Here is a 12,087-nt window from a genome sequence, read left to right on the forward strand (position 1 = left end):
TAGCTCTCTTATGGGATTGTTTTGACACATGGTATATATAAATGAAACATTCTGTTTATATCTGAATGAAGCTTTAAACCAAACGGTCTCCTGTGTACCTGGTCATGACGCGGGCGTGCGTCCGGTTGTCCATCTTACTGGCCAATAGCAGTGCGTGTCCCCACAGACCGCCCTTCATCGCCGCTTCTAGAGCGTCCTGTTAAAACAAAAAGGTTTTCACACTTTGACACAACCGTCCCTGTCCAGCACCACCACAGCCCAGCGGCCCACCGGCTCCCTGCCTTCTTGCGGCCAAACAGCAGCAGCTCCCGGAAGCGCTCCGTCTCCTTGCTGACGTTCTCGGGGACCGTCATGAAGGTGTCCGACAGGAGGGACAGAGGCCCCGCCCCCGGCTCCTCCTCCGCCCGCTCCAGCGGCTCGTTGTTGAAGTCGATCAGGTTGGCCTCGTTGGGGCTCTTGCCGGGCAGCCACACCGAGCGGTGCTCCTTGAGCAGCAGGTCAGCGATGTCCGTCCCCACCACCGTCTGTAGAGACAAGGCCTCAGTCACCATGGAGGCCCTGGTGGAGAGAGCATCTACTGCACTGAGATAACTCCATCATCCATCATTGGATGAACGCTGTCAAACAGCTTTAAGGCAAAGGTCTTGGTGTGGGGCCTCCATCAGGGTCCTGAGCCACGAGGATCTAAACATCTAGTGGTCCCACCAGAGGAGACACATGGGAGGAACCGACCTCCATTCTGACTACTAAAGTAAACCCTCAGTCCCAGTATGGTCTTAATCTGATTATTCAGCCTTCATTGAACTCCAGGTGTAAACGTGGTCATGGACCATGTGCTCAGTAGTGTGCAGCGTCCCTCTGCTGGAGGCCTACCCCGTTCTGTCGGCAGAGGAGCATGATGAAGTCCCACAGCAGGCAGGCCGAGTCGCGGTCCAGCAGGTCCTTGTTCCGCATGCACTCCAGGGCCTTGTTCTGGGAGAACTTGATCACGTCACCCTTGTGGGTCTCCTCCCTGACAAACAACAGACAGGCATCAGACAGGACCACTCCAGGCTGGGGTCCGTTTCAGGGTGAACCCGCTATGTGAAGTCACAAGGCATCCTGATTTCAGAAGTAGAGATTAGACTAGTAGAGTTCAGTTACCTGGTACATCGCAGGTCACATCTTTCTATCGTGTAATTGTTTTAGATAATGGCAACAAACACTTTAAATGATATCCAATTCTATTGTACTCCAAGTATGGGTGTGCGATATGAGGATATTATATTGTTTTATAACAATAAAAAGTTGTCGATCTGCCATCACGGGGAAATCGTTAATATCGTGCTGTTCCATCTATTCAGTTGCAGTTCTATGGCTGATACACACATCCAAAGTGACTTCCTTCAATAAGGGTCATCACCTTCAATAAGGGTTAGGCTGGTGGTGTGGGTGGATGTGAAGCTCCATCTGAGCAGTGCTTTATTTTTGGTATCCGCATCCAAGTGGGAGTTAAGCTCCACTTAGTATAAGGCCATGGTGTGGCGCATTATAACCCTCATATAGAACCACGCTACTAAGTTGTACTAAGTCGGTACAAAGTTGGGTCGCCCTCCTTCCTTCAACTCTCAGCCCAAATTGCATATTTTTTAGTATTTTATATATTTTTCGCCAATATGCATGAGCAAAATAATATATATTTTTTCATTACATTTTTTTTCATACATTATTTTATTAAAAAAGGAAGCATTCGCATATTGAATTGAGATTAGATTAACTACCTTGCAAATGAATGTACAAATATTTGAATATCCGCACTCAGCACTAATTGAAACAGAAAAAATCCAGACAGTGAAACGCTGGTTTGAGTCAGTTCTGGTTTAAGCTTAAACCTATCCAAAGCTGCTCCTCGGAACAGCGCACTGGAAGTGATTTGAATGCCGTGTGTGTTGTAAGTAACAGGGGTCCTTACTTGACAAGGGGGCCGGGGAAGGAGCGTAGCTCTGCCTGCTCAATGGTGTCCTGGAGCATGGTCTGCATCAAAGAGACTTACATTTAGCATGGTCTGCACTCAAAGTGACTTACATTTAGCATGGTCTGCACTCAAAGTGACTTACATTTAGCATGGTCTGCACTCAAAGTGACTTACATTTAGCATGGTCTGCACTCAAAGTGACTTACATTTAGCATGGTCTGCACTCAAAGAGACTTACATTTAGCATGGTCTGCACTCAAAGAGAAATAACAAATGTTTGTTGTAAGCCACAAAAATATATTAGTTAAATGCTTACTTCCAAGATTAGCGTTAAAATACTGAAAAACTATAAGAAACCGAATTTGACCATAAAATACCAAAACACTGATCTAAAGATCACAATCATGCTGAAGAAAGGGAATTTGGAACCAACTACCCATCGGCCAAAAGCAAAGCGTGGATTAATTAACCTTCACCAACCAGCTCCACTAACCTCCATGTTGTAGATGTCCACCAGGGGCCTCATGTACAAAGCTTGCTTACGCACAAAAAAGCTGCGTAAGCAACTTCTCACGCAAACGTTCGGATGCACAAAGACTGACTTGACGTGAGAAAGTGCGGTTCTCCACGCAAACTAAATGCCTGGCTTACGCACATTTCTGCTGCATTTTGTCAGTTGGCGGCACATAGAGGCAATGCAGCGCAACAACATTAGGCCTACTCAATCACGAGTCATGATGAAGTAATATTGCAATATGAGGCTAGTTCAAAGTGGATTTGAACGTCAGGATGTGTGATCTTAAATGCACTTCCATCATGTGTTATTGTTGTCGAGACGCATAATGTGACACTGTTGTTGATATTAGGCTAAACGTAAACAGACCCATAAAAATATATTGTTACTATTGGAGTTAAAAGGAAATTAAAAGGAAGCCCCAGCAATATTATTTTCAGTGATGACTTGTTTATTAAATGTTACATATTTCAGGACCACGCATGACATCGCTAATGGATCTCTCTTCACGCATTTGCGCTCCCTGACTCCGCCCCGCTGCCCGTCTGACCCACGCTTCTCCGGTGGGCAGAGACCTTTCTTTTTACGTCCACCTTGATGTCCGACCACTTTTTTTAATTGACCGACTTGGCAACGTTTTCCCACGCCAGTTTTTTTATTTTGGTGCTGATTCCGGAGGAAAGAGAGCCAAACAAGATCTTATTTCTGGCCTCTACCTCCGAAATCAGCACCTCCACCTCACATTCACTAAAGTTATTTTTTCTTCCTTTCTCCATTTTCTCCTTTCTCCTAACGAGCGCACTACTGCAGGTCTATTTATACTAATTAGCATATTGAATGAGGGAGGAGACTGGGCGGAGAGACGGGCTCGTGCATGTGCACACAATTTCACGTTAATTGGGATGTACAAAGAGAATCTGTGTGAATTCGTGCTTACGCAAGGATTGATACATCCAGATTTTTTTGTGCGCAACAGCTTTCCAGATTTTGGCGTCCGCAAAGTTTTAGTCAGAAATCCACGCAAGTCTTAGTACATTAGGCCCCAGGGCACTAACCTCCATGCTGTAGAGGTCCACAACCAGCTCCACTAACCTCCATGTTGTAGATGTCCACCAGGGCCGGCTGCCCGGCCGAGGGCATGTTGGCCAGCACCTGGACCAGGTGCCCCCCGGGCCCAAAGCGGGCACAGCGGTGGGGCATGATGAACTTCTCTGGGGTGTGTGGGCGGGGGGGCGCTGGAGAGAGGGAGGGACAAACTTTTTATTTTCCTCACACACAATACCCTATTGCTTCCCGCACACACTTTGTCCGGAAATGAATACCTGCCTTACTGTGCGTTCACACCAAAAATGGAGTGAATATTCTTCATACTCACTTGCTCGCGTGAGTACGCAAATTGGATTGAGTGTTTTGAAGGATATTGGGGAGAAGGGGCTCTCTTGTGAACGCAAAAGTATCTTTTCTCAAATTCGTTCTCAACCATGGTCGAGATAACCACCACAACGAGTCTTTACTTGTTGTGGAAGTACCAGAGACATCGGAGCACCCAACGCAGTCATTTTGGATTCATAATATAATCTGGAGGTGACATAGCTTTTGGCCGTGATATTATATAGATATTATAGAGCTCCGGGAGTCCGCAAACGGCAACAATTACTTACTCCTCCATTTTCCTGTTCAATCTATTATAAATAATTGGCCCTATTTGTTTAAGGCACTGCTATGTGATGATGAAATTTGCTGGTCATCTATGCAATCCGATGTTAAAGTTGTGTTTAAATAATTTTGTGTTTTATTATGTTGTTTACCATTATAATAAAAGTAAAATCTAAATGCAAAACAAAAATGTTGGGCATTTGTTGTGACGATAATCAAGGTGTTGTCTTTACGTTGCTCAGGTGCGATCCAGGTGGACTCTGTGCTGTAGTCCGCAGTATAGGTGTACTGGGTGTAGTTCTGGCTGCCGTCTGTCTGGTCGGGGTACTGTCTGTAGGGGTCACTCCGGATGGGAGCAGTGGTGTCGTACACCGTCAGGTCAGGTTGGCTCCGGTACACCTGACTCTGCACGGCCACACATGGAGAGAGAGGTGGTATATTAGACATGACAACTGTACCAGCAGAATGACCACTGTACCAGCAGTATGACCACTGTACCAGCAGAATGACCACTGTACCAGCAGTATGACCACTGTACCAGCAGAATGACCACTGTACCAGCAATATGACCACTGTACCAGCAGTATGACCACTGTACCAGCAGTACAGCAGATGGGAGGATAGCTGCGAGGACATTTCAATCTGCTGTAGGTACGATTCCAGGGTTGTAAGGAGAGGGCAGAAAAAAAAGCTATATTTTGAAATTAAACCCCTATAGCCCTCTCTCTCTCTGCTCCCTCCCTACGAAAAGAGACAGGAATGAAGATAAAAACACAGACAAAGAAAGATATGTAGATAAACAGACAGGAATGGAGATAGACCGACAGAGGCAGAGGGAGAGATTTAAAAATATATGTCAACAGCTGTGTCAAGATGAGAAGAGAATTCTGCCTTTGACTTACTATTCTCAAATTCAATATTGTCAGATCTGTCCTGGCTATTTGTACATTCTTGCAAACAGGAATATGTTGACTCTCAACGTTTCTGAACCAAAAATATGTTTAATGTTAAAGATATGTGTGCACATGTGTGTGTACCAAGGTGGTGTTTTAACTGCTCCTGGCTCTTTTGATGAGTGCTCTGTTGGAGTTCTGAGTCAATAGACTGGGGGTTATGAAATCTCTCATATATATGCATATAAAAACAAAATATATATATATTTTTAATCTTGGTTATCTTGGTTTGTGTAAATGACTGAGTGAGGTTTGACTGCATTTCATTTGAACGTGTAATATGAATATGAATATCAGGGCTCCAGACTAACAATGCACTAGGAGCACTGTGGCCCCTAACTGAAATTCTTAGGGGTGCAACAAGACGTTTTAGGGGCACACACCATAAATTTCATTTCAAAGTTAAAAACAATACTTAACAAATGTATGTAAACATTAGAATAATAGGTTAGTTAAAAAAAGATCAACAGTTCTCATCTATCCAAACGGTTTCCATGAGTGTGCACATGCGTTCGACGAGCACGGAAGCAACAGTTTCACGGGAGTGCGCCCGCCGTTCCGCTTGACAGAACGCCTCCTCTCTGCGCCTCCTCTCTGCTCCTCCTCTCTCCCTCTCCATTGAGAATGCATTAGCGTCACGACAAACTCCTCCCGTGTGAAAAGCCCTCTATGGAACCTGAAGCACTGCAGGGGTTCAGGTACCCGACGGGTGACCCGCACAATTTGGATGAAACGAGTGAATAATGAAGTACTGTGTCGGACACGGTGCGGGTCGTGTCTCACGCCGGAACACAAGGTAGCATCCAGCTGTGGCCCCGGACAGCACTGCGGTGTGGCAACACACTGCGGTGTGGCAACGCACTGCGGTGTGGCAACGCACTGCGGTGTGGCAAGTCAAAGAAGAAATGCAGTATTTAGCGTCTTTATATAGTATTATTTGTATTTTTTTATTAGATTAATTATTTTATTGAAATTTAACAAGAAGAATTGACGTTGAAAACTTGACTGGGGCAGCTAGACTGTGAAGCAAAACGTTGAAAAAAGCTGAAAAAACACGACCTGCCACACCACAGTGCCGTTGGCACACCACAGTGTCTGGCTCCAGGGCTGCAGCTGGATGCTATTAGAACAACACGGGTCGGTCGCGGGTTTTCGCGTGCAAATAAAAAAATCTTTATTACAGATTCCGGATTCATTGACACGCCCTTTCCACGTTTCACGTGTAAAAATTCAGTAGCACACTTTCAATTTTGGTCCCAAAATGCAGCCATTTGGTCGCAGTCTGGAGCCCTGAATGTTGTTCTTACCAAATCTGTCCGGGCTACCAAATATCTCAGAGCGATGTCACTAGCACTCACAGTAATAAAAAATAAAAAACATTATCCGTCTGTCAAATAAATAAATCCATCAATAATTGACATCCAGCTCGGTGAATGTGATAATGTGGGTAAGCGCCCGCTGACCTGCTGCGACCGGACGCTGGAGGCGCTGTGGCGGCTGTGCTGGGTGTGGTTGCTGTGCAGGCTGTGGGCCGACATCTCGCTGTGGACGCTGCGCCGGTCAAAGTCATCCAAGACGGACTCCTCTCTCCGGCGGTAGTCGTCGTCGAAGCTGTTGTCGTAGCCCGGGTAGTAGCGCCACTGGTCCTCGTAGCCCTCCGGCCTGAAGGAGAACAGAGAGGGCTTAATGAAGAGACACTGGTCGGCTGGCCTCACCTCATCGCCCAACCAGGGCTCAACACGCGTTAAAGTCGGTCCAACAGAGGGAGAGCAGTGGGTCATTATTTAAGCACAACGCATTTGATAGGGATCAGATGTTGAATTAACTCAATTAACAAGAAATAGCTTCTTCAATAAAAATGTTTACCGTAACAAGTAAAAAAAATATATATATATAGTACTACAAAGAACTGGCTGCCCTTTGGCAGTTAGGACCTTCTGTATCTTACCTAGCAAAGGGCTGTTGTTGTGGTAGTGGTGGGGGTTGTTGCAGTTGTTGTGGCTGCTGCTGCTGTAGTTGGGGGTTGTAGTAGTCTCGCCCTCTGTAGGCCTCATCATAGTTGTACCAGTAGGATTGGTCATAGTAGCCTCTGTATCTGGGATCGTAGGCCCCTGAATTGTAGCCTAAGAAATGTTGTTTTTAATTGCCAGGCAATCATTTACATCCATGGAATTGGTCAAATCTTGATCTGCATAAGTATCACAACAGCAAGAAGATAACTATCTGTAATATCAAGGAAGATAATATAGCATTGGTCCTTACCATAGTCGTACGGTTTCTTGTAGTAGTCTGCATAATATTCCTCGTAGGCACTTCGGTTGGCTCTCTGGTAGTCTTCCGGGTAGCCTTGCCTTTGGATGGAGGGTTTGAACAGCGAAGCATCATTAATATAAGTGAGGATTTCATATTATATTTCATTGATTGTAGTTGGAGGATTTGCCCAATTGTCTACATTAATTAATACCAAATCGTTTGTGGTGAGATTTTTTATGAACACAAAATGAGCTTGAGAAACGTTCGGGAGATGTCTGGATGAGAAGTGTAACCAGTGGTAACTATTGCTCCTTTGGATTCTTGCTGAATGAGACCTGCTGGGGTCTCACCTGGATGACGACCGGTCCGAGTACTGACTGGACCGGGAGCTGGGCCGCTCAGGCTGAGGCTCTCGGTACTGGCTGGTTGGATCCCGGTAGGCCGGGTTCTTTCCTTCATATCTTCCGTACCATGGATCAAACCTTCTGTATGGGTCCTCCTGGGATACAGCGGCAGTCAAGGATTTACATCTCACCGTTTCAGCAATCATTTGTTATGAATTCAACTTGGCATGGCTCAGTTGTATTGCAATAAAAAAATAGCATGCTAGACTATCAATTAGACACATAAGTGAGTTAACTAATGAATAACTTGAATGAAGTACTCATTACATACATGGTAGTAAGGCTGTGCTCTTGGATCCCCAGGGGGAGGTGGGTACTGGCCAGGAGGATGGGGCGCTCTGCCATCAGGGTATTCTCCATAGGCACCTGCATGGAAGCCTCCGTACCCCTGCAGCGGTGCGCCTTGAGCAGGGCCATAACCCTGGCTACCCACAGAGGAAGGGGGACGTGGTGGTGCGGCAGGGTTTGGCTGGGGGGCCCCTGGAGGTACTGGTCCCTGGAGCCCAGAGGGGTAAGAAGCAGCAGCAGCAGCAGGAGGAGGAACTGCAGAAGGAGCAGCAGCTGAGGCGGGACCATTCCCTCCATTGAAGCCATGGGCTGAAGGAGGTCGACTCGCTGCAGGACCCTGTGCAGCAGGTTGGAAATCGGGCATCTGGGCATGCTCTGCGAGTGGCTGCTGGGGGTTTGGAGCTGCCCGGGTAGGGGCAGCTTCCGGTTTGGGGGCAGCTTCAGGTGCATGTAGGGCAGCATTAGACACCGGGGCCTGGGCAAGGCGATCACCTTCGCCCCTTAACCCCTGTTGAGCATCTTTGGTGACCTGCAGGTAGAACCCGGGAGCGTTACTTGCCTGTGGAGACCCTTGTAGAGGGGAAGGGTGGCCTGAGGCCTGTGTTTGGCTCTGTGATTGGTGCATAGAAAAATCAAGCAGTTCATAATTTGAAAGTTGTGGATTTATAGGGAGAGCAGAGTGGCTCTCCCCCTCCATTGATTGAGCCCTGGACAAAGGAAGGCATGCTGCCTGTGATAACGGCAAAGCTGCGGTTTCCCATCTTTTGCTTTCCGTCTGGTCTCGAGCGAGGTTAAGTGGGCCTGGCGCAGTAGAGGGGTTGATCATTGGTAATGCCATGAAGCATTGGTTCTGATCGGCCGTTAATAGAGGTGGTTGGGAGATACTGGCCCCGTGCCCCTGTGAGGGGGGTATCATGGGTGGACTCATCTGCTGCCTCGGAGCAGTAGCTTCAGCAGTGGGAGGAATCACGCAATAATTGGACACCGGAGGGGCAATCAACACAGGCTGGTGAAGCGTGTCGGACACCAAGAGAGACGCATAGCCCAGGTGACCTTGGGAGTCGGACAGATCCCCCACACTCACCTTCGGCGGGTTCTCTAGATTCTCTGAGTGCTGCTGTGAAGTGGCATTGGTTCTCTGGGGGGGTTGAAGGTCCAAAGGACCATCTTCTGGGGGCTGGATAACATCATTACTAGGTTCCCGTAGCGGGGCGAGGACTGGGGGAGCAGCAGGGGCCAGAAGGATGTTGGCTCCCAAGGTGGAAGGGTCATTCTGAGCCCATAGAGTAGTGGCAGGGCTTTCACAGGGCCGGTTAGCGCCAAACGCACGGGAAGACGGCCGGGAGTGAGACAGAACCACAGGGTGCACGAGGTGAGGAACTCCAGGTCCAGTTGTTAGAGGATGACCGGTTCCATAAATGTTTTCAATATTATCTGGGGGTTGCTCTAGGTTGCCAGGTACAGCATCGCCACCCCCTTCAGCCACCATTTTAGCTCTGTCAACTTCAACGGGCCGTACTCCAACTCCATGCGAGCGTACAGGTTCAAAAGAGCTGTTTGCACTGGCCTGGAATACACCAGTAGGTTTGGGGGGGCTGGGTGTAGGGGGCTGACTGGTGAACATATGCTCCTGGGAGCTATGGTGCGCACCCACATCAGTACCCGGAGAAGTGTCAATCTGCTCAAAGTATCCCCCAGCAGCCGCAGCAATGTTAGGATCTTCCACGAGGCGAGGGCTTTCTTGCTGTATGAAAGTGCCCATGACCCCCTGATGTCGGCGGGACCCAGTTCCACTACCGTGGCTTACATTACTGTAGCTCGATGATACACTAGCAGATCTCATTGGTCGTGGAATCGTATCTGGGGTCTCAAGGTTGGGACCTGCTTCATAATGGTCTTCTCCATGGCCTACCTCACCAGAGGGGCTACCAATGGGTTTACTGGGCAAGACTTCCTGGTTGGGTACACACTCAAGATTCTCCACGTGGTCAAACTGAGTTTCAGAAGGCTTTTGTATGTTCACTGGACGTGCGTAATGGCCCTCATTCATGTACGGTATGTGTGGATTGCTGCTGAAAGAGTCTCCATGGTAATCCACTGGTGGAGGCTCTGCCTGACTAACGTGCGGCAGTGGAGGCAGTTGTGGATGGCTGTGAAGCTGGTCGGATCCATGCATACCATTCACAGCTTTCTTACCCTCTCCAGCCAGTGTCTCTTCGTTCTCCACATCACTTCCCCTGAAGAACATTGAGACAGAACCAGGTTCCTGTGCATATGGAAGTGGGGCTGCTCCAGGCAAAGGATCAGTAGTTGGGGTACTACGTTGAGGTCCAACTGAGGCGGGCCGGGTTGGGGTGGGGCTCATGCCAATGCCCATTCGGTTATAGCCTGGATCCTGTGGTGGCTGGTTTAACCAGGTATCTTGTGTGCCTGTGCCTTGACTGAAGTAGCTCTGAACCTGGAAGTGGGAAACATGCTGCTGAGGTACATTTGGATCTGGCCATTGTGACCTCATAGGAACCATCTCCGGGTCCTGGGGAAGAGGTGCCTGGACTTGGGAAGGTTCGGGCTGTGTTGGAGGAGTGGGGGCGTTATGATGAGGGGATGGTGTGTGGGAAGGGTATGCTTGAGGCTGGTGAGGGATGTTAAAGGGCTGCAATGCGGGGTCAGTGGTCGGCTGGAAATAGTTTTGCAATGATGGAGGGCGACTTCCATGATCAGGGGACCAATGAGAGGATGATGTTGAGGGAGGCACTGGCTGGAAGGGCATGGCTTGAGGAGCATGCTCTCCCTGGTGGTCCTGATGGAAATATGGCTGGCTAGGCATTGCGTTTGAGGCCATGGAGGACACATTCTGGGTCGTCGGTGGTAGCTGTGCTATTGAATTAAAATAGCCCTGTTCTGAATTTGGTTGTGTATATCCTTGTGTGACATGCGACGGTAGCTGTCCTGGGTACTGTTGAGTAGGAGGAGCTACACCTTGAGGGGTGAAAAGGTTTACTCCGTCCTGATAGGATGAGTGCGGACCGGAGGCAGCAGCTTGTTGGTGATCCACTGGCTGTGGATGAATGCCTGGGCCAGCCTGCGAATACATGCTATTGGACGCAATCTGTGGGAAGGGAGAGTTGCTATTGGCTACCATAGGAGGACCTGCAGCAGCCATAGGTGCTGGGGCTTGCATCCCAAAAGCAAAAGGGTCAGTCATGGGATGGCTGCTAGATTGGGGTCCCATCATTGCAGCTGGTGCTGTGGATGTGTGCTTGAGGGGTCTTGTCCTGCGGAAGGCGTTGGGCCCTGCAGAGGGAGGGCCGGAAGCCCCAGGAGGCCCATTCCGAGGAGGGGGCAGCATGGTTGCTAGCGTAACCAATGCACAGACCAAGCCGGTTATGTTGCTGAGAATATTGGACTCAGGTGTAGCTAGAGAGGAAACAAAAACACAGTAAGAATGAGTGTAGAAAAAATAAGGAACCAGGGGGAGGGTAGCGAATACCAGGATGTTACCTTGTTAGACTTTACCACATCCTCCTTTAGCTTTTGTTTGCCATCAATAGTTAAACGTAGCCATTATCCGTAACCTAGAACTACACATAATATGGTCAAATTAAAAAGAATACCCCAAATTATTTTGAATATATTGTTGAATTGGATAAATTATAGGCTCTTAATATAATACAAACTATAACACAAGTATTGTAGAAGTTAGGAGGTTGGAAATAAAGCAATCAATATTGTGATGAAAGAGAAATGCTACACTATAGGATATTTTGTATGTGTACATTTCTTTCAATGACCAAGAATAAAAAAAGTCTACAGTGTATGGTGGATGCAAAAAATACTAAATATTATATCATATAACATTTTCAATAAAGGGCCCACAATAACGATTGAAAGAAACATTGGAGCAATATATATTGCAAACAAACAAGCATGCATGTATTCAAGTGGTTACACGGCATATCCCTTTGTTAAATCGCATTTTGCGGGTGGCTGGCTGAATAGATTAAGAACACTATCAAGTAGAGCTAGCAGTGTAACGACAGACCGAGTGTAACGACAGACCGAGCT

General features: G+C 47.8%; 1 protein-coding gene across 4 annotated transcripts in view; it reads right to left on the minus strand.

Annotated features, from left to right (window-relative positions):
• The window catches only part of sec16a (SEC16 homolog A, endoplasmic reticulum export factor), a 29,450-nt gene that overhangs the window by 16,580 nt on the left and 783 nt on the right, over nt 1-12,087 (minus strand). For all 4 annotated transcript variants that reach the window (XM_084483098.1, XM_084483099.1, XM_084483101.1 and 1 more), the window contains exons 2-12: nt 8,006-11,439; nt 7,681-7,829; nt 7,340-7,428; nt 7,026-7,200; nt 6,541-6,739; nt 4,358-4,529; nt 3,561-3,703; nt 1,952-2,013; nt 874-1,012; nt 282-524; nt 99-196 (exon numbers count right to left, since the gene is read on the minus strand). In XM_084483098.1, the coding sequence (XP_084339224.1) occupies nt 99-196; nt 282-524; nt 874-1,012; nt 1,952-2,013; nt 3,561-3,703; nt 4,358-4,529; nt 6,541-6,739; nt 7,026-7,200; nt 7,340-7,428; nt 7,681-7,829; nt 8,006-11,371 (4,835 nt within the window). In that variant the 5' untranslated portion in view covers nt 11,372-11,439. The remainder of the gene's footprint in view (nt 1-98; nt 197-281; nt 525-873; nt 1,013-1,951; nt 2,014-3,560; nt 3,704-4,357; nt 4,530-6,540; nt 6,740-7,025; nt 7,201-7,339; nt 7,429-7,680; nt 7,830-8,005; nt 11,440-12,087) is intronic.

The sequence above is a fragment of the Micromesistius poutassou genome (assembly GCF_964030765.1).
Source record: "Micromesistius poutassou genome assembly, chromosome: 18".
NCBI classification, from domain to species: Eukaryota; Metazoa; Chordata; class Actinopteri; order Gadiformes; family Gadidae; genus Micromesistius; species Micromesistius poutassou.